Source organism: Sapajus apella, unplaced genomic scaffold (assembly GCF_009761245.1).
Source record: "Sapajus apella isolate SASKATOON/1434 unplaced genomic scaffold, GSC_monkey_1.0 scaffold12, whole genome shotgun sequence".
Classification (NCBI taxonomy): Eukaryota; Metazoa; Chordata; class Mammalia; order Primates; family Cebidae; genus Sapajus; species Sapajus apella.
The window spans coordinates 5,535,940-5,557,612 of NW_022436952.1; the positions used below are offsets into that span (position 1 = coordinate 5,535,940).

At 56.0% G+C, this 21,673-nt stretch overlaps 1 protein-coding gene across 6 annotated transcripts in view; it reads right to left on the bottom strand.

Annotated features, from left to right (window-relative positions):
- Positions 1-21,282, bottom strand: part of ARHGAP23 (Rho GTPase activating protein 23) — a 100,821-nt gene extending 79,539 nt beyond the window's left edge. For 2 of the 6 annotated variants that reach the window (XM_032279817.1, XM_032279815.1), the window contains exon 1: positions 11,464-11,570. In XM_032279817.1, coding sequence (XP_032135708.1) covers positions 11,464-11,526 — 63 coding nt within the window. In that variant the 5' untranslated portion in view covers positions 11,527-11,570. Of the gene's footprint in view, positions 1-11,463; positions 11,571-21,138 lie in introns of those variants that run through there. The other 4 variants (XM_032279816.1, XM_032279818.1, XM_032279819.1 and 1 more) reach the window with 4 other exon arrangements.
- Positions 21,283-21,673: the final 391 nt, after the last annotated feature.

Genomic DNA, 21,673 nt, shown 5'->3' on the forward strand with positions numbered 1-21,673 from the left:
ATATATATATATATATATATATAAAACGTGATGCTTGGTGACCTCGAATGAAGTTATTTGCCCACTCCAGTTCTCAGTTCTTGCATCTGTAAGTATACACTCCCCTTATGACGGCACTCGAAAATCAATCAAAAAGGATTTCACAGTGGGGCACAGTGGCTCATACCTGTAATCCCAGCACTTTGGGAGGCTGAGGCGGGCGGATGACCTGGGGTCAGGAATCTGAGAGCAGCCTGACCAACCTGGAGAAACCCCATCTCTACTAAAAATACAAAATTAGCCGGGTATGGTGGCACATGCCTGTAATCCCATCTACTTGGGAGGCTGAGGCAGGAGAATTGCTTGAACCCAGGAGGCAGAGGTTGCAGTGAGCCACAGTCATGCCACTGTACTCCGTCCTGGGCAACAAGAGAGAAATTCCATCTCAAAAAAAAAAAAAGATTTTACTACAGAATCCTCAGGTTCATGATAGATTTTGGAAACAGGAGTTGAGAGAAAGGAGATAATCATATCACCAACTGTTTTTTAACCAGTCCCTACGGCAATTCTACCCAGCTTCCGGCTTCCGGCTTTCAACTCCAGTTAACCCCCTTGTGAGCACACTGGCTCTCAAATGATTCCCACAGTGAAGACACCAGCTTGTGTCGGCTGCAGGTCTGTCTCCCCAGTCAGTCTGGGCCATTTTTACATTAATATTTTTGGCAGGGGGCCCCTGAGGGGTGTTCTGGACTGGTCAATGGGGTAGATGCAAATCTCAGAACTCATGGTTATAAAATCTTCACGGAGACTTTTTGTCTGGCTTTTGGGCGGTAGGAAAAGCAGACCAGGAGGCCCTTGAGGGCAGGGTTGTGTCTCATTCGTCCGGGTTCCGAGAGAGAGCCTGGAACACAGAGGGCCAGCAAGCAGCGGTCACCACTGACAGCAAGTTTGATTCGCTGTGGCCAGCTGCCCGACTGTCCCAAGCCCTGGGCCTCCCATGCTGGGGTCAGGTCCTTCTCCTGCCCCAGGTGGAAGTTAGGGAGAGGGCAGGAAGGGCGCTCTCGACAAGCCAGGCCTGGGAATATCCTCAGCATCCCCAGGCCACACCCTGTCTCTCAGATAAGGCTTTCCCTAGCACTGGGAGTACCGAGGCCTCTGGGCCACTGGCGAAGAAAAAGGTCCCAGTGGGGAAAGAAGGGCTGTTTCTCCCTCACATTGGCAGCCCAGCCTGGTTGTGTGGTCCCCATTTTCTGCCTCCCACCCTCCCCTCTTGCAAATATCCCCCCACCATCTCCTGGGCTCTAGACCCAACCTCAGCTGTCCTCCTCGCCTTCCCTGCAACACCTAGGTGCTGTGTGGGAGGGGCACAGTGCCAAAGCTTCATTAGAGCTAACGAAGCTCAGCTCTGCGATGCCAGTGCGAGATACAGTGCGCAGACAGCCTCCTTTGCAGCCTGGGGCCTCCGCTCCCTACTCCACCTCTCTTGGGGAGGATCCCAGGGCCACACCTCCAGAAGAGGAAAGGGAGATTTATAAGAATCTTCCCTGTACAGAGAGTGCAGAGAGGCCAAGGAGAGCGCAGGTTCTGGGGCAAGAAGTAGAAACAGCATCAAGGGGGGGGTTAAGGTCCTCTCCCTCTTCATGGAATCACCGCAGGCCGGAACTGAAGGGACTCTGGGCACTTCTCTACAACCCTCTTACGGCAACTCAACAACCCGAGGCCCCTCCTCCTCCCACCAACTTCCATCCTCTCAAGCGATCCTCCCGCCTCAGCCTTCCAAGTAGCTGGGACTACAGGCATGAGCCACCATTGTCCCTACAGTCCCAACCCCACAGGCTGGCTTCCTTCCACTCTCGCTGGTCCCCTCCTCTCTGCTCTGTCCCCTTGGCCTGTCCTTTCTCTAGGCCTCAGTTTCCCCATGAGGTGAAGAGAGAGACAGGGAAGGAAGGTGGCCTCTAATATTCCTCCAGCTGAAACAAACAAAAATGTCCCTTCTCTGGGTAGCTTTCCTCCTCCTTCCACCCCTTTTCAGGAACAATACAGAGTTCCTCCACCTTGAGCTAAGGGAAGCTCAATGTGGGGGGGTGGGGTCTCCCCTTCAGCCTCTCCCTCCAGCCTTGGGGTCTCTCAGGAGCAGGAAAAGCTCTAGATTGCCCAGGTCCCTACCCCTCCTTCCTCCCAAGAGCTCTGAGTCTGGCGTCCACACCAGATTCTTTCCAAGCTCTCACACTTTTGGGGAAATTAAAAAGGAAGGAGCAGCTGTTGACGCAGGAGTGCAGAGCCAGACAGAAGTCAGACTGGACTTTGGGAGGCCGAGGCAGGTGGATCACGAGGTCAAGAGATCGAGACCATCCTGGTCAACATGGTGAAACCCCGTCTCTACTAAAAATGCAAAACATTAGCTGGGCATGGTGGCGCGTGCCTGTAATCCCAGCTACTCAGGAGGCTGAGGCAGGAGAATTGCCTGAACCCAGGAGGCGGAGGCTGCAGTGAGCCGAGATCGCGCCATTGCACTCCAGCCGGGTAACAAGAGCGAAACTCCATCTCAAAAAAAAAAAAAAAGAAGTCAGATTGGAGACAGAAACACTCAGGGCCAGAACAAACTCAGCCCCTCCCTAGGTTGACCCCCACTTGGGGCCAAGACCCCTTGAGCGGCTGTCCTCCCACATGGCTCCCAGGCAGTCCCCCAGCTCACTGCATTCCCCCCGCCCACACACCTCCCGCCAGCCTCCCCACCCCAAGAGGCCAAGGCTGGGTCTGTTTCTGTCCCTCAGGCCTAGGCCGTGGGTCTCAGTCATCCCCATGTGCCGCCCCAAGCTGTCTCTCCTCCCAGGGATTCAGGCCGAGCTTTGAAAGGGTCACTTCAAAGAGGGCCTGCCTGCCGAGGGCCTAGCCAGACGCAGGGCCAGCTCCTCGGCCAGATTCCCGGTGGTTGGGGACAAAGGCCCCACTGTTCCCCGACCCCCGGACGCCCCCAAATGCACTGGGCATAAGAAGTCTTTCTTTCCCAAGTTCCGCTCCTTACGGCCGGGCTCCTTGCCACCGGGAGTAGCCCTGGCCTCTCCTCCAGGAGAAGCTGGGGGGTTGGCGGGACAGGGAATTACGTGTTTCCCCGTTGCCACCATCATACACCCAAACCCCTTGGGCACCCAGGATGATGACAAAACCCAGCCGGGCGCATGGCTCACGCTTGTAATCCCAGCACTTCGGGAGGCAAGGTGGACGGATCACCTGAGTTCAGGAGTTCGAGACCAGCCTGACCAACATGGCAAAACTCTCTCTACAAAAATAGAAAAATTAGCTAGGCATGGTGGCGAGCCTGTAATCCCAGCTGCTCAGGAGGCTGAGGCACCAGGATGATGACGCAACCCTGGGGCCAACTTCAGGACCAGTGGCCCAGGCTCCTCCCTGTCCCTTGGTCACCAAGCCCTCCCTGGGCCTAGGATACAATCCCACCTCAGCCCCCCGAGTAGCTGGGACCACAGGCATGAGCCACCATAGTCCCTACAGTCCCAGCCACACAGGGCTGGCTTCCTTCCACTCCTGCCAGTCCCTTCCTCTCTGCTGTCGCCCATCAGAACCATACCCACCCTTGCAGGCCTTCTCCAGGCAGCCTCAGGACTACCTATTCTGAGGAGCGTCACAGCCCAAACCATAGCAGCCAACCTCTGAGGTTCCCAGAGGCTGGGGACCTCTCTGCCCGCTCTCACCAGTGCACTGCAGTAGGAAGTAGGGTTCACCTGCTCCTCTAATTTCTTGTCATATAGTGCTGATCCCAAAGCAGGGCGCTTAGAGTTTTCTGTGCCAGGCCTTCGTCTAATGCCTGAATTCTCTCTCTCTCTCTTTTTCTTTTCTTTTTCTTGAGATGGAGTCTTGCACTATCGCCCAGGTTGGAGTGCAGTGGTGCGATCTCGGCTCACTGCAACCTCCACCTCCCGAGTTTCAGGTTCTCCTGCCTCTCAGTCTCCCGAGTAGCTGGGATTACAGGCACCCACGACCACACCCCTCTAATTTTTTGTATTTTTAGTAGAGAGGGGGTTTCACTATTTTGGCCAGGCTGGTCTCAAACTCTTGACCTTGTGATCCGCCTGCCTTGGCCTCCCAAAGTGCTGGGATAACAGGCATGAACCACTGTGCCCAGCTCGCATGCCTGAATTCTCTCTAGTGCACGTCATTGCCCAGCCTGTGCCTGCCCGGACCTCACTTCACCTCCAGTGATAGGGGCCTCATTACCTGCAGAGGCAGGTCACTTTCACTTTAGATTACTCTGACCATAAAGGTCAGTACTTTTTTTTTTTTTTTTTTTAAAAGATGTGGTTTCACCATGTTGGTCAGGCTGGTCTTAAACTCCCGACCTCAGGTGATCCAACCGCCTTGGCCTCCAAAGTGCTTGGATTACAGGCGTGAGCCACTGCGCCCGGCCCAAGGTCAATTTTTTTATAGCTGCTACCAATAATTGAGATTACTAAATCTCAGCCACTTTACCCATATTACCTCATTTAGCCCTCTCTATAATTTTGAGGGATTATTTCAAGGATAGGAAAACCAGCCAGGTATGGTGGCTCACACCTGTAATTTCAGCACTTTAGGAGGCTGAAGTGGGAGGATAGCTTGAGTCCAGGAGTTCGAGACCAGTCTGACAACATGGCAAAACCTGTCTCTATAAAAAATACAAAAGTAGAAAAATTGGCCAGGCGCAGTAGCTCATGCCTATAATCCCAGCATTTTGGGAGGCCGAGACAGGCAGATCACCTGAGGTCAGAAGTTTGAGACCAACCTGGTCAACATGGTGAAACCCCATCTCTACTAAAAATACAAAAATTAGCTGGGTGTGGTGGCATGCACCTGTAATTTCAGTACTTGGGAGGCTGAGGCAGGAGAATTGCTTGAACTGGGAGACGGAGGTTGCAGTAAGCCGAGATCGTGCCATTACACTCCAGTCTGGGCAACAAGAGCATAACTCCACCTCAAATTAAAAAAAAAAAAAAAGCTGGGCATGGTAGCATGCACCTGTAGTTTCAACTACTCAGGCTGAGGAGGGAGGCTCACTGAGCCCAGGAGTTCAAGGCTGCAGTGTGCCAAGCTCGCACCACTGCACTGCAGCCTGGGAAACAGAACAAGACCCTGCCTCAAAAGAGTAAAAGAAAACCAAGGCCGAAACAATGAAGCAACTTGCCCCAGGGCACACAGTGAACAAGGAGAAGAGCTGAAATTCAGACCTGAGCAGGCTGAAGGCAGGCAGAGCCATACACTCAACCCGAGGCTGCTCCTGCTTCCTGAAGAACTGACGGCCACGCCCAGCTCAGGCCTCGTACCTCCCTTGATTGGCCTGTCTGTCTACATTAAACAGTGGACCATATCTCCCTCAGGGTCCTCTTTTTTTCCTAGCCAGCTCCTCTCCAGCCTTTTTCAGTACATCAGGTGTGACCTGCAGATAGTGACTGACTAATCTTAATTCAAACCAGCAAATGGGAAGCAGAGGGGGTCAGAGGGGAAGAGGTTCTCTGCCTAGGTGCATCGGGGTTTGAGGAGGTTTGACGAGATGTCCCTGGGCCTAAGGTTTAGGAATGGAGGGAGGTGGCCAGCAACCCAACATCTGCTTCTTTCTCTCTCTCTCTTTTTTTTTTTTTTTGAGACAGGGTCTCATTATGTCACCCAGGCTGGAGTGCAGTGGTGCAGTCACAGCTCACTGCAGCTCAACTCCCCCAGCTCAAGTGATTTTCCCACCTCCACCACCCAAGTAGCTGGGACTACATACCCAGCTAATTTTTCTCTTTTTTTTTTTTTTTGAGACTAAATTTCACTCTTGTCACCCAGGCTGGAGTGCAATGGCGTGATCTTGGCTCACTACAATCTCCATCTCCCGGTTCAAGCAATTCTCCTGCCTCAGCCTCCCAAGTAGCTGGGACTACAGGTGTGCGCCACCACGCCCAGCTAATTTTGTATTTTTAGTAGAGACGGGGTTTCACTATGTTGACCAGGCTGGTCTCGAACTCCTGACCTCAGGTGATCCACCCGCTTAGGCCTCCCAAAGTGCTGGGATTACAGGTGTCAGCCACTGCTCCCAGCCCCAGCTAATTTTTTTTTCTGTAGGTATTGGGTCTCCCTATGTTGCCCAGGCTAGTCACATGAGCCCAAGCAATCCTCCCGCCTTGGCCTCCCAAAGTGGTCGGATAACAGGTGTGAGCCTCTGTGCCCGGCATCAATGCCCCTTCTGTGAGAGATGAACTGATAGATAGACTAGGTCCTGCCCCAAACCATGCTGTGTCCACCCTCTAACTTCAAAAAGACAGAATCTCCCGCCACAAAGTGATGCATTGAACTGAACATCTCAGGGCCAGGGAGATGAAAAACACACAGGCCTCTTGATTCCAACCTGAGCCTTTGCCTACGTGCATTTTCCTCAGCACCGACCCCTCAGAACTCTGAGGGAACAAGAGAGGGAGTGAGAGCCAAAGAGAAGCCGATGGCTGGGGAAGCCCGGGTGGCCCTGCTAAACTTCGGTGTGGGCGAGTGGCCTTCCCTTTCTCTCTAGGTTTGGCTCAGGCATTGTTGTGAGATAACACAGTGTCATGCACCTCCAAGCTGCCTTCCCAAGCCCCTAGCACCCCCACTTCCAAAGGGTTAGGCTACAGGAGTCTGTGGTTTTTCCATACACTATCCCATTAGTCATGAATTCGTTCTTTTTTTTTTTTGAGACAGAGTTTCACTGCTGTTGCCCCGGCTAGAGTGCAATGGTGCTATCTTGGCTCACTGCAACCTCCGCCTCCTGGGTTCAAGCGATTCTCCAGCCTCAACGTCTCGAGTAGCTGGGATTACAGGCATACGCCACCACGCCCAGCTAATTTTTGTATTTTTAGTAGAGATGGGGTTTCTCCATGTTGGTCAGGCTGGTCTCGAACTCCCGACCTCAGGTGATCTGCCCACCTCAGCCCCCCAAAGGGCTGGGATTACAGGTGTGAGCCACCACTCCTTGCCTCTTTTTTGTTTTTTGTTTTTTTTTTTTGAGATGGAGTTTCACTCTTGTTGCCTAGCCTGGAGTGCAATGGTGCAATCTTGGCCCACTGCAACCTCCACCTCCCAGGTTCAAGTGATTCTCCTGCCTCAGCCTCCTGAGTAGCTGGGATTACAGACATGCATCACCATGCCCAGCTAATTTTGTTGGTCAGGCTGGTCTCAAACTCCTGACTTCAGGTGATCCACCTGACTCAACCTCCCAAAGTGCTGGGATTATAGGCATGAGCCACCTCGCCCAGTCCCTTTTTTTTTTTTTAAATCTTTTTACTTCGTGGCCAAGGTAATAGCATCATTCGCGAATTCAGTCAGTCAGATGGTCTACAAACATTCTCTGAGGACTTGCTGTGTGCCAGGCCCTGTGAACACGGAGACAAACATGACACCTCTGGGGCCCCTTGTAATGGGGTTAAGAACATGGGTAACTCTTAAGCTCTGCCTCTTACTTGCTGTGTGTCCTTAGGAAGCCATGGAATCTCTTTGTGTTTGTTTCTTTTTTTTTCTTTTGAGTTTCGCTCTTATTGACCAGGCTGGAATACAGTGGCACGATCTCGGCTCATTGCAATCTCCACCTCCCGGGTTCAAGCAATTCTCCTGCCTCAACCTCCTGAGTAGCTGGGACTACAGGCACCCACCACCACGCCCAGCTAATTTTTGTATTTTTAGTAGAGACGGGGTTTCACCACATTGACCAGGCTGGTCTCAAACTCTAGACCTTGAGATCTGCCAAACTAGGCCTCCCAAAATGCTGGGATTACAGGTGTGAGTTACCTCGTCCGGCCTGTGTCAGTTTCTTAATCTGTCAAGTGGAGTGATGGTAATATGCCAACATAGTGGTAAGCACTATGGAAGGAGTTGCTATTCTTATTTTTCTTGGCCTCAGATAACTCCTGTCTGGTGGGGTAGATGGATATGAGATGGACCATCACAGTGTCAGGGGTAGAGCTGGGCATGGGCATCCTGGGAGGCCACAGACGGGGCTGTTCCCTGGTTTGCACTTCACAAACATTTATGGAGAACTGCTCTGTGCCAGGCTCTGTGCTGGCCACTCTGTGCTGACTGGACACAGAGATGAACAGCACACATTGTTCACTCCTCCCTGCTCCTCCCTGCCCTCCCCTCTTCCTCTTGGAGCCCAGTCCAAGAACTTTGTACTGAGGGGGGCCATGAAGGACAGAACCAACCACAGAGGGACAGGAATGGCCTGGGGGCTGAAGTCAGAAGATGGGTCCTTGTCTGCCGAGGCTAAGGAACCTGGGAGCTCCCCAGTCTGTGTCTCCGATGGAGTGTGAGAGAATTGGACACAATGACCCGGTTCTCACCCACTCTGACAGGTGGGATATACAACCCACCCCAAAAGGGCTTTAAACTCTCCCCAAAGTCCAGCCCCAAGGCCATCTCAGCCTGATGTCCCACTGAGGCAGTGGGGGAGGAGATGCCCGCCTGGCACAGACTGGTACTGCCCTGCTGACAAACTGGCACAATTTCACAAGAAACAGGGGGGCCTGGATCTAAAGGCGGGTTGTCTGAAGGGGTGGGGTGTGCTAGGAGAAAGGCAGCACCAGCTCCCACAGGCCCTATTCATGTCTCCCTCCTGAGATGGTGAGAGCAGCATCGTTAAAACCAGGCTTTGTCCAAATCCCTGACCAAGCCAATATCTCACCTTTGAACCCCTGCAGCCAACAGAGTGGGGCTGATGTCCCTTTGGAAGGAAAACACCAGTGAACGAAGCCCTGGCCCAGTGCTATGGGCCGGCATGGGGCAGGGTGGGAAGGCTTAGAGGAGTAAAGAAATAGAACAAAGACAAGCAACGGAGCTGCAATCCAGCCAGAAGCTGACCTTGATCTTGGGCTGTGTACATTTAGACACAGATTTGGAGTGGGAGTGACAGCGGGACATGGCAGGTCCTGAGAAGCCAGATAGCGAGGGTGAGAGCAAGACTCCAGAGCCAGACTACCACATTCCTACCCTAGCTCCACAGTGCACTGGGGGTGTGATTTTGGCCACAATATTAGGTGTCCGAGCCTCAGTGTCCTCCAATGTAAAATGGGGATAATAATGGTATCCACCTCTTAGTGGTGGTGTGAGGAGCAAATGAGGTAGTTTTTACAAACCTGGCCAGGAGTTTTTGCTGTCTGTGTATCAGCTATGAGCTATACTGTGAAAGCAACTTCCCTTCCTAAAAAAAAAAACACCTTTTCGTTTCCAGGCACCAATGCTCATTTGAATACATTTACAGGAATATATGATTCCTCCAGTCACCATCTCCAGATTTTTACATTGGAATCCAACATCACAAGAACACACCTGACCCACTGTACTGGAGGGAACTTCCCTGCATGGCTCGCCTGGGATGCTGCAGGTCACAAGCTCCCCCCCGGAAGTTCTCCTGAGTATCTAACTGCAGTCCCTCACATTGTAACTTCTTCGCCTCTACTGCTTTTCAGTCTCTCTTTTAACATTACGCATCAAGAAGTCCTTCTGAGTAACCCTGCAATGAAGGATGAAGCAATCCACTGCCCACTCCTGCACTGGTCTGCTCAGAGCACCCTCTCTCACTCCACTCCCATCCATGCCAAGAATGCTGCACTTCTTCCTCATGAGCCCAGGGTCAGCTTGAAGAGGAGGGCACAAGGGCCAGGCCTCTTCTCCCACCCAGTCCTTCTCTGCTTGGACTGGGATCCACACAAACCTGCCCCATCCTCGAAGTCTGACACTTTCTTAGTGGCTTTCCTTCCCAAGCTTCATGTTGTGCCCTGACTACCCTCAAGGGTCCTGGGTTCTTGCCTGGGCACTGTCACTATGTAGGCTCAGACCCTCTCTGTGAAATGGGACACCAGCACCTACCCTGCCCACTCCCATTCTTCCTGTTTAATATTATTGAAGCCTTTGAATCCAGCATTGAATGTAGGGGGTTTACTGCTCCCGTGGTTCCCAAGGAGAGGGCAGGGCCTCACATGCAGGATCTTGGAATTCCCAGCAACCTTGGGGTACACTCAACTGCACTGTGGGCAAGTGGAAGAAGCTGCCTGGGCTGGGGACCTTTGGGGCTGCCTTTGGAAGTGAAATGATTGGTTATATAACCGAGATTCAAATCGCATGCCAACGAGCACATGGCAGTAAGAGCCGCCACTCTGGGGAAGGGGGTCTGTCGCCTGGCAGAGGGGGAGAACTGCACGGAATCAAAAGCCACTCACCCCCAGCTAGGCTGCAGGGTGGGAGTGGAGAGAGGGGTGCAGGGGATGTGTTGTTGGTGGAGAGTTGAATCCAAGGGACTCTTGCTTAATGATCTCAACCCCCCCACCCCCCCACCCCCGTCCATCCTGAATTTCAAGTTCATAATTAGGAAACACACTTTAGCTGAAGGGAGCCGGAGAGAGATGCAGACTAAGGGAGAGCTGACCGCATCCGGCAACCAAGAAACACCCCAGTCTCAGAAAGAGTTGCACGCCCCAGATCCCACCTTCAGCACTGCCGGGAGAGCTGGGGAGGAGGGTCTCCAGGTCTTTCAGCCCTGTCTAAAGAGGAAGCCGCCTCAGCCCAGGCCTTGACCTCCACCTGGACTCTGGGGAATTTCTTTTCCGAGCTCAGGGAAACTATTGGCCTGACAGTGTTCAACCCTTCAACTTAAAGGCAGGGAGGCCTGCTGGGGTGCTCCTGCGTGGCGGTCCGCCAGGCTCAGAGGTAAGGGAATGGCCCCGATGCGGGGATGAGGCCAGGAGGCCCCTGCTGGCCCCTCCCCAGCCTCAGCAGCTGGCAGATGAAAGAACCCAAGCAGAGCAACCCAGCGCTGAGTAATGCCCCTGGCACCCCGCGCTCTGACCCACCCACAGCCGGTCAGAGAGGGCAACAGGGGAGGGCAGCCGCGCCGGCAGAGCCGGGGGTCCCAGGCCTACGTCTAGAACTTCCCCAGGACCCAGGAGCGCGGCAGAACCGCGCCTAGCAATCCGTCGCGCAGTCCGAACCGGTGGGGGGCGAGTGTGGCGCGGGGAGGGGGTGTCCGGACGCCTTGCGGAGGACGTCCCGCTCCGGGAACCCCCTCCCCCACCCCCTCTCCCTCCAGCTGTGCCGGGGCCTCGCCAACGGAAAACGAAAACTCGGGCAGAGGAAACAGCGGCAGGCGCCCCGCCTGAAAAACCCGGACAAAAGCCGCGGGCCTCCCTCCTCCGCTGCCCAGCCGCCGGGGGCCTGGCACCACCACCCGGGTCTGTGCCCCCTGTTCTGGCAGCCCCGTGCCCGTCCCGGCCCCTTGCCTACTTCCCTCATTCCCACCCCTCTGCCCCGGACAGCTCTCTCTCGGGCCCTCTCCCGGGCCTGCCACCAGCTGAAGTTCCCCGCATTGGTGCCCGCGGTGCCCGCGCCGTGCGCCCCAGTTTGTGCAGGGCGAGCCGGGGCGCAGCGACCCCGGCCCGGCCGCCCGCTCCCCTGCAGCGCCCAGCCCCGCCCCCTTCCCTGGCTCAGCGCCCTCACCTGGGGGGGCCGGGGCTCCGGGCGGGGCGGGATCCCGACCAGGCAGAAGGCGACTCCATTCATCGGGTGGCAGCGGCAGCTCTGCGGCCGGGGCACTGCTGGGGGCGCAGGCAGGGACCCGGGAGGGGCGGGGCCTGGGCGGGGCCGAGCGCGGGGTGGCCTCCCCGGGGTCCGCCCCCTCGCCCCTCCCCCTCCCACCACCAACCTCGCGCTCCCTTCGGGGTGCGTCGGCGGCCTTGCTCAAGGGCCACAGAGTGGCCACCGGGCTGAGGCAGGGGCGAGCGCTGCCCGAGAGCCGGATGTCAGAGCTCAGCCTGGGGAGAGGGGCGGTCTCCGGGAGATGCTTGCCGGGCCTCCAGGGGACCGGCCCAGATAGAGGCCATCCGGGCCCAGGAAAGAGGACAAGGGCACCGAACCTAGAACTAGCACAGGGACAGGGAGAGAGGGAGAGGGAAGCAAAGAGAAACAGCCAGCCAGAGATGGTCAGAAACAGATCCAGAGACCCAGAAACATGAGAGAGGAAGAGACAAGATAGAGACAGCACAGAGAGGCAGAGAAAGTCAGAAACAAGGACGAGGAGACCCAGGATCAGAAGGGGGAGAAGACAGGAAAAGGCTTAGAGGCCTCCTTCCCTTTAGAGACCCATAGACATTGAGACACTAGGGCAGACTTAGTGCAAGGGGCAGGGAGACGGGGTGCCTGCAGTGTAGGGTAAGCCCCTCCCAGCCAGAGGCTCAGCCCAGGATCCCAGAAAGGCAGGGGAGTCGAGGACAGAAGAGAGGCTGGCAGGTGGCCCAGCCCTCCAGACCCCCACCCAGCCAGTCCTAGGGCAGGCCGTGGGGTCAGCCCACAGTCTTGCTCTGCAGTGAGCAGCAGTGACAGCTCCCAGTCACCAGCCCCCACAGCCACCCTTCCTCGAATTACTCCGAGCTCGGCCTAAAGAGATGCCCTGGTCCTGAGACAGCTTCTTTCCTTGTCTCCCAGAAGGACCCTCCAGCCCATCCCCTGACAGTCCAGGGAGAGACAGTCCCTCTGTCCTTCATTTCTTTCTTTCTTTTTGAAACAGAGTCTCACTCTGTCACCCAGGCTGGAGTAGAGTGGCACAACCGAGGCTCACTGAAACCGCTGCCCACAGGTTCAGGTGATCCTTCCGTCTCAGCCTCCCCAAGTAGCTGGGACTACAGGCACATGCCACCATGCCCGGCTAATTTTTGTATTTTTTGGTAGAGATGGGGTTTCACCATGATGGCCAGGCTGGTCTCGAACTTCTGAACTCAAATGATATCCGCCTGCCTCAGCCTCCCAAGTGCTGGGATCACAGGTGTGAGCCACCACACCTGGCCTTATCCTTTATTTCTAGAAAATAGCTAGAAAATTCTTTCTGCTCCTTCTAACTTCCATCTTTCCCACTTCTTACTTCCTACAGCTTCTGCCTACCTCTTTCCCATGCCTTTTGCAGTTTAAGGGGCTTCCATATTCCTTTCCCCGAATTATGTAAAAAAGAAAGTGGAGGCTGCAGATAAAATAGGACTTGGAGAGAGGAGGGAGTGAAATTGGGAAGACCACCTCTGCCTGCTGGAGTCACAGCCCTCCTTGGGCAAGGAGACCCCTGAGGGCTGAGCAGCCCCAAGACCCCACCCCTTTACCTTTGATCAGGGTTGGGGACTCAGGTCTTAGAGGGGTAGGGGTGGTCCAGACAACAATTAGGCCATCCCTACTCAGTGAACCTGAGGAAAGCGGTACTGACTGGGGTTTAGATCATATGCTTCATTTAGGTATTTTAAATCCCTTGGCGGTCAAGAGAAAGAGATTCTGTTTCATAATAATGGAGGGACAGTTAAATGACTCCTCTCCCTTCCTCATCCTTTTCATCAAGGTCATATGCAGCCAGAATTATCCTCCACTTCTGGAAAGTCCTTCCTGCAGTCTAACTGTAATCTGTCATACTGCCTGGATTTTCTTGCCTAACTTTCAGCCAGGCCCCCGTTCCTGCCTCTTTCTGCTCTGTAGCGCCAGCGGTCCAAGGCCTGCTGCCACCTTGGCTCAGAGGTCCTTTCCTCCCTGGATAAAGGGTTATCTCTTAAGGGGGAAAGTTTGGCATCTGAAATCAGACTGAACGGAGGCTGGGATGGAGGGAGGAAGGGGGGGAGGCCATGGGGTGCCCCTGGCTCACTTTTTCCAGAGCCTGATGCCCTCAGACCCCGCAGGAGGGGGTGAGAGGAAATGAGCTCAGGCTGACCGGCAGGCGAATTCCTCCCTCCACAATGCACAGACTCCCCACCCGCTCCCACTTCCCAGAAAGTGCGGCTCTCTCCCCACCCTGCCGCCCTTCCCACCTCTTCCTGCACCTTGACCTGCACCCCCACCCTGTCCCAGCCCACCCCATCCATATTCTGTAGCCGCTGTTCCTCCTCACCTTCCTCTCCATCCCGGCTCCCCTTCCTCTCTCACTCAGGGTCTCATTCCACGCATCCTGCCATCCACCCCGGAACCCACTGTATTCCTGTACCCTCTTTTGGGGAGTTTGGAGCCACAGAGCCCAACATGGGGAGAGTCTCCCTCGTTGAGGACCCTCCTCATACTCCCCCTCTTTCCAAACTCCTCCCCCAGAGCAATCACCATCCTTCATTCACAAAGGTCTACTATGTGAGGGGGTGGGAAAGAGGAGGGAGTGGAGTCGGTTCGCCCCGGGAATATAGAGGTAAGGCCTAGATCCTTCCCTCCAGGGGCCTGGGTCTTCCTCAGTCGTGACCCTATAGAGAACTCGAAGCACAGGAGCACATTCAGCTGGAGAAGCAGGGGAGGCTTCCCGAAGGAGGTGCCTTGAGCTTCGGGGGCTTCATGGGTGGGGCGGGGGAGGGTGGGATTAGGGAAAAAGGCACTCCAGGGAGAGGGATGCTAGGGTGAACCAGGGGGGCAGAAGAGAGCAAGTATCACATCGTGGCTGGAGCCAAGCCGAGGGTGTCTGTGGGCAGGAAGCATGGAGGGATGAGGCAGGAAACACGGGCAGGGGTGTGATTGCGGAGCGGGTGTGATGGTGAAGCGGTATGAAAGCAGAGGGAAAGTGATGGCCGGAGCGGGTATGAAGGTGGAGGGGGTGTGACGGCTGGAGGGGGTGTGACGGCAGAAGGGGTGAGATGGGCGGAGGGGGTGAGATGGCGGGAGGGGGTGAGATGGCGGGAGGGGGAGTGATGGCTGGAGGGGGAGTGATGGCGGGAGGGGGTGAGATGGCGGGAGGGGGTGTGATGGCCGAGGGGGTGTGATGGTGGAGGGCACTGTGATGGCAGAGGGGCTGCCCAGAGGCGCTTCCAGGCTAGCCCAGTTTGGGGCAGGGAGCTGAGACAGCAATTGCCATGGCCGCTGTGGCACACGATGTGAACAGAAATGGAGGTCAGCAAGCAAGGGGATTCTGGGAGAAATGTACCGAGGCAAGGGGCAGGGGCAACAAACAACAGAGGCTCTGAGACTTGGTGAGCACCAGGAAGGAAATGGAAGAGTCCAGGGCAATGCCAAGGCTTGGAATATCAGGTTGTCTAGGGTGTTCAGAGAGAGAGGGTACAAGCCAGGCACGAAGTCCTTTGTATGTGTGATCCCAATTAAGCCTTACAAAGGCCCTATGAAATAGATCTCATAATCTTCATTCTGTGGATAAGGAAAATGAGGCTCAGAAAACTCAAGTATCTTACCCAAGGCCACACAGGATTTGCACCCAGGCATTTGGGCTCCAGGGTGGTCCACACGCTTAACCCACAGGCTGTGAGGCAGGTGGAATGGTGACGGGCTGCTTAAACCCTGGGTCCATCTCCTGGAAGAGAGGCTTGAGCTAGAGACTCTGGTAGTCCTTGAGACCAGGGGTGTGGTTCAGATTCTCCAGGAAGAGTGAAGAGTGAGAGGAACACTGGCCCAAGGGGTAGGCAGAGAAGGAGGAGGCAGCGAGGACTGAGAGAAAGCAGGCAGCTGGAGAAGGTGGCACCACAGGGGGCAGAGATGGCAGCCTCGGGGGCCAGTGGGTGTGCGGGTCAGGCTGTGCAGGGAGGAGGGGCAGCAGGGAGGAGGGGGTGGAATCTGCACACTGAGCCTTAGCAAGAAGGGACAGGTGGGCAGTACAGGTGGGTGTGGACAAGGCAGGTGTGTTTGGGTGGGGAAGGCTTCAGCAGGCTGTTGGGTTGAGAAGCAGGTGCCAAGGAGAGAGAGCCGGAGGGGACAGAAGGAGGGCATGAGCAGACTGGAGGAAAAGTATCTGGAGGCTGGAGCTCCAGAGGAGGAGCCCACCTTCCCCAGGGCTGGACAGAAGCCAAGAGGCCCAGGGCCATCCAGGGTCAAGATCAAGCCTGGCCCAGGAGCTGGCAAGGGGTTTATCATGCCCTCAAAGGAGCACTGACTGAAGAGTCTAAAGACCTGGGTTCAAGTTCTCCTGCTGCCCCTGCCCCCCATAGCTGTATGGCTTTGAGAACAAGTACATTCTCAGAACCTCCATTTCACCCTCTGTAAGATGAAAACAGTAAGGCCTTCCTGGCCCGCCTCTGATTTGAGGTTCACATTTGACAAAGAATCTGAAAAACTCTGAGCTGAAAAGGAGAAACCATAATGTGTGAAAGGTGGTTATGGGGCACAGGCACGGGCACCAGGCCCCAGCTCAGGCCCTTTCACCAAAGGGGAAAGAGCATCCCCTGGTGGAGAAGCATAGCAGGGCAGGGCTAGAGGGGACAGCGGTTCTTCCATTTTCGTGGCTTCAGCCCCCAGGTCCTCTACTGTCCCCTACAGGCAACACCTCCGCCTCCAAAGCAAGGGGGACCCATTTAATCAAGTCAAAAGACATTTATTGGCCATATGTGGTGGCTCACACCTGCAATCCCGGCACTTGGGAGGCTGAGGTAGGCGGGTCACCTGAGGTCAGGAATTCGAGACCAGCTGGCCAAAATAGTGAAACCCTATCTCTACTAAAAATACAAAATATTAGCCGGATGTGGTGGCATGCGCCTGGAATCCCAGCTACTCAGGAGGCTGAGGCAGGAGAATTGCGTGAACCTGGGAGATGGAGGTTGTAGTGAGCCAAGATTGTGCCACTGCACTCTAGCCTGGGTGACAGAGCGAGACTCTGTCTCAAAAAAAAAAAAGATATTTATTGGCCAGGCACAGTGGCTCATACTTGTAATCCCAGCAATTTGGGAGGCCAAGGCGGGCAGATCACTTGAGGTCAGGAGTTCAAGATCTGCCTGGCCAACATGGTAAAATCCCATCTCTACTGAAAATACAAAAAATTAGCCAGGCATAGTGGCTTATGCCTGTAATGTCAGCACTTGGGAGGCCAACGTGGGCAGATCACCTGAGGTCAGGAGTTCAAGTCTAGCTGGCCAACATAGTGAAACACCATCTCTACTAAAAATACAAAATTTAGGCAGGTGTGGTGGTGGGTGCCTGTAATCCCAGATACTCAGGAGGCTGAGGCAGGAGAATCGCTTGAACTGGGGAGATGGAGGTTGCAGTGAGCTGAGATCATGCCACTGCACCCCAGCCTGGCAACATGCTCAATGAATGAGGTTCACTCTATGGGATGTCTGGGGCTGTGGCCAGTGCCTGCACCCCACTCTTTCACCTCTTTCTCTGCCATTTGCTAGTAGAGGGCTTTGAGGTCTAGGACAAACCCCACCTACCTCCCAAGACCCTCTCTTCCTCCCCCAGTCACTGGAGGCTCTTCGTTTTACTCAGCATCGTGCCTGCACCACCATCTCAGCCCCATCCCAGGCACCCTTGGCTGTGTTTGTTGCCCTCCCTGGAATATGGGGACAGTTCCCTCCCCACCACCTGACACAACAGTTTGCATGTACTGGGTGCTCAATAAATGTCTTTTTTTTTTTTTTTTTTTTTTTTCTGTTGCCCAGGCTGGACAGGCTGGAGTGTAGTGGCACAATCTCAGCTCACTGTAGCCTCTGCCTCCTGGGTTCAAGTGATTCTCCTGCCTCAGCCTCCTGAGTAGCCGAGACTACAGGCATGCCATACCTGGCTAATTTTGTTTTTGTTTTTGTTTTTTGAGACAGAGTCTCACTCTATCCCCCAGTTTCACTGCAACCTCTGCCTCCCGGGTTCAGGCGATTCTCCTGCCTCAGCCTCCCAAGTAGCTGAGATTACAGGTGCCCACCACCATGCCCAGACAATTTTTGTATTTTTAGTAGAGACGGGGTTTCACTGTGTTGGCCAGGCTGGTCTCAAACTCCTGACCTCATGATCCACCCGCCTCAGCCTCCCAAAGTGCTAGGATTATAGGCATGAGCCACCGAGCCTAGCCTCACTAAGTATCTTTAATGGTGGAGGGTAGGGCAATAGTCCACTCATCCCTGGTGCCACGCCTCCCAAGAGAAGAATCCCACCTGAACACCCCTCGGGGGGGAGGCTGAAGACCCGTGGCCAGGCTGGGGCCAAAGAGCCCTGGTAATCTGCCAAGCAGCTGGGGTGTGTGCAGGAAACCTCTGGACAGCTGGCTGGGGCGGGAGTAAGAAGGCTCTGCTTCTCTGGGCTGGCAGCAGGGTAAGCAAGCCACGCCCCTCGAGGCCTCCCGTCAGGGCAGGAGGGTGGCCAACAGATAATCCACTCTGAACTGACCACCTCTAGGGAAACCAGGTTTGGAAAACCCAGCCCAGTAGGCTCTTCACCTTCCCATCAGGGAAGGCCGGTGGCAAGGACCATGTGTATGAGTGAGTGTGCGCAAGGTTACCAGCGCCATCACTCAGCAGGGGCTTGCAAACACCGAGACACAGAGGAGAGGAGTAAGTACATTGAGCACCCACTATGTGCCAAGCTCTTATACACATTATTTCACTTAGTCCCCATGGCAACACTGTAAGGTGGGTATTATTAGCCCCGCTTTGTAAATGAGGAAACAGGCCCAGAGAGGCTGGGTGGCTTGTCCAAGACCTACAGCTAGGATTCATGTAAGACTCCAGCCTGAGTCTGGTGTTACTCTTTTTACTGAATGATCCCTCTGGGAGGGGTCGGGCCAGGGCGTTCATTCCAGCTCAGGATGCTAAATTCTAGTGTGGCGTCTTTAATTCTTCCTGCTTCTGCCCCAGGCTCCCAGCCCCTGCCCAGCTCCACCTGGCCCCTACACATCACTACACTTGGGACCCACCCTCCTCCCTGTCTCCATTTGCCCTTCTGGAAGGGAGGAAGGAGAGGAGCAAAGAGGAAAGAAGGGGAACATAGAGGAGGGGAAGAGAGAGGAGGCAAAGGGGAAGGGATCAGAGAGGAGGCTCCCCCCTCCCCTTCGAAGCTCTGGAAATCCCCCGGCAGCTGCTTCCCTCTCCTCTGTCTGGCCCTGAGCCAGCCCTGGGCTGGAGTGTTGGAAGTCAGATGAGGAGAAAAGAGGGGCAGGACTGACCACAGTGGGGCAATCCCCTTAGTCCTGGCACTCACCCGCCCAGCCGTTCCAGCCCCCGTGAGAGATTCCAGGCATGCTCCCCTTAAGGCAGCCCTCCATGCCAAAATCCACACATACCAAACAGACACATCGGTGCTCGCGCACTATAAAAGGATTCTTTGCTTTACAAGAGGGCTCAGCACATGGGAAACTTAAAATAGGAGCTCTCCCTGGTGCAATGAAAGAAGCTCTGATTTTATACACACCATGCCTCTGGCACATCCAGAAAGCTGGTGACACCAGTAGGCGTTAACCACATCAGCCTGGCACCTCGGAGACTGTGCCGATTGGCAGAGTCCACGCCTGTGGGGAGGGACCTCACGGTCCAGGGGACAGACTGAGCTGCTGTGCTCGGCAGAGGGGTCCTAGGACATCTAGAAAGGACCTAGAAGCCACCACTTGGGATAGCTGGCAGAGATTTCACAGCAGCCCAGAGAGGGGATGTCCGTCCAAGGCCTCCCAGTGATTCTGTGACAGAGCCAGGGGCAGAAGCCCAGTGTCCTGACTCCCCTTGATGTTTCTCCTCCCAGGGGAGGCACCAGGGGAGTGGGCTCTGGTCTTCCCTCTGGGAAAGGGTAAGCGACTGATGCCCAGAACAGTTACGGAAGGCTAATGAAGGCTGATGATGGGCAGATGGGCTACTTGGAGAATAACTTGAGCTGAGCTGCAGGCTCGGTGAGATGCATTTAGGGTTCTCCAGACAGAAAGTAGTAGTGGCCCCTAGCCCTGCCACTCCTTTTTAAAAAACATGCAGGCAAAATTCACATAACGTAAAATTAACCATTTTACAATGAGCAATTCGGTGGCATTTACTACCCTTCCCTCCCTCCCTGCCCTCCCACTATTTTTGTGCTCAGTCAGTAACAACAATAGCAGCCAGGCCTGGTGCTCCAGGGAGCTGCCATTGGCCATTTAAATTAGTGCCCAAGATGCCAAACAGGCCTGGAAACTGGACCAGCCCACAGCCCCGCCCAAAACTCACACCCAGCCCAGGGAGGATGCCCAGAGCACTTCATGCCAACCAGAGACCCTCTCCAACCACCCAGAACTTGGTGGGGTCGCCCCTTCCACAGACTCCACCTCCCCCTGACCCTCCTCACCCTCTCCTCACCACCATCACAGGCCACCCACGGGCCCTGTGCCAGAGTGACAGGGGACCTGTGCTCAGCCTGGAGGGGAGGGTCTCAGAGCCAGGGCCCCGACTACTGCTTCAGGCAGAACAGCCCCAAAGAGCCTGGAGCCTGGGACGGGAAAGGAGAGGGGTCTGGGTGGCTGAGCACTGAAAGGCGTGCCCCAAACAGAAAACCCACCCCACCCCTCCAGACCCCACCCGAGACCTCACCCCACTTGGAGGTTGGGAAGGGAGTAAGGCCACCCCAGGAGCAGCCCCCTCGCTCTGCCCCTCATCAGGCTGCTGGCCTCTCTTAGAGCAGGGGGCTGCAAATCAGGATAGAGCCCCTTCATCATGGAAGGGGACCGGCCCAGCTTGTCTGGGATTTGCTGAGCTCTGTGCAGGGGATAAGAACTCTGACCAGAGGGGGTCTTCATCCCCACCCGCAGTGCCCAGCCCACACTCAGCGTATTCTGATGGAGCCTGTGTGAAAGGAAGGCAGCAGCCCCCTCCCAAAACCTGGCTGGGGCTGCGGCTCTGCCTTTGGGGTACATTTGGAGAAAGCCTCCTAGCCCACCCCATCTTTTCGCTGACACGAAATGGTGGCAGCAGCTGCTGCAGCTGCTGTGACTGGGAAAGCGGGGGAGTGGGGCTGGAAGAAGCCCCTTGATGTGTAGGGGGAGGGGACCAGCGCATCTTGAGGTCCCACCAGGAGGGACTGGGGGTCAACCAACTGGTAGTCATACGACCCAGAGCCCACTCCTTCATTCTGCAGAGCTTGTAGCCTCTTTGGGCCTGGGTTCGGGAGCAGGGGCTGTGCCCTTACCAAGTGGGAATGGGGGCTTCTCGGTGTGAGGGATCTCTTTCTGGAAAGGGGGTGGGGAGAGAGGTGCCCTGTGCACACGCCTCCCTGGGTGTCAGTGATAGGGGAGTACTCGTGTGTGTGTGTGTGTGTGTGTGTGTGTGTGTCAGCTCTGTGTCACATCAGTTCCATCCCTCCCCCAGAGCCCCAGCCCTCCCGGAGCTCCAACGCCGCAACCCCTCCCGCGGTGGCAGCCCCCAGAGCTCGCCGCGCCCACCTCGCCGGGTCACAACGCCCGCAGCCCTCCCTCGGCTCTCGGCCGCGCACCCAAGCCCGGCGCCCGCTCACCTGCTCCATGCTGGGCCCAGCTATGCCGTCCTCGCCTCGCCGGCCCCCGGGGGCGCAGGGGGAGACGGCCCCTCCATGCGCCCTGTCCGGGCAGCTGCACCCGGCGACCGCCGAGCGCGAGGAGCGCCTGGTGTCGGCGCCCGAGCCCCCTCCCCGCCCCGCCCCGCCGGCCCCGCCCCTCCCCCCGCCCCCTCCCCTCCTCACCCCGCCCGGCCCGTGGCAGCACCGCGCACCGGCGAGCACACGCGCTCACACGCAACCTCACAATCGCACGCACGCGGGGGGCGCCCACACTCGAGCACACACACAACGCACACCCGACCCTCGCACGTCCCGGGCTCACCCGCGCCTGCATCCCGTGTTCTGCCCGTCCTCGGGGCGCTGCTAGGGGAAAGGAGACCCCCCTGCAAGGGAAGACCCTTTCCTCATTCCTGAGGCTCAAGGAGTCGGAAGGACCCCACCCTCCTGCTACAGGGGCCAGGGAGGGGCTTGCCCGCGGCCTCACCGCACCTGGGCGGCAGAGTTGATCCCAAGG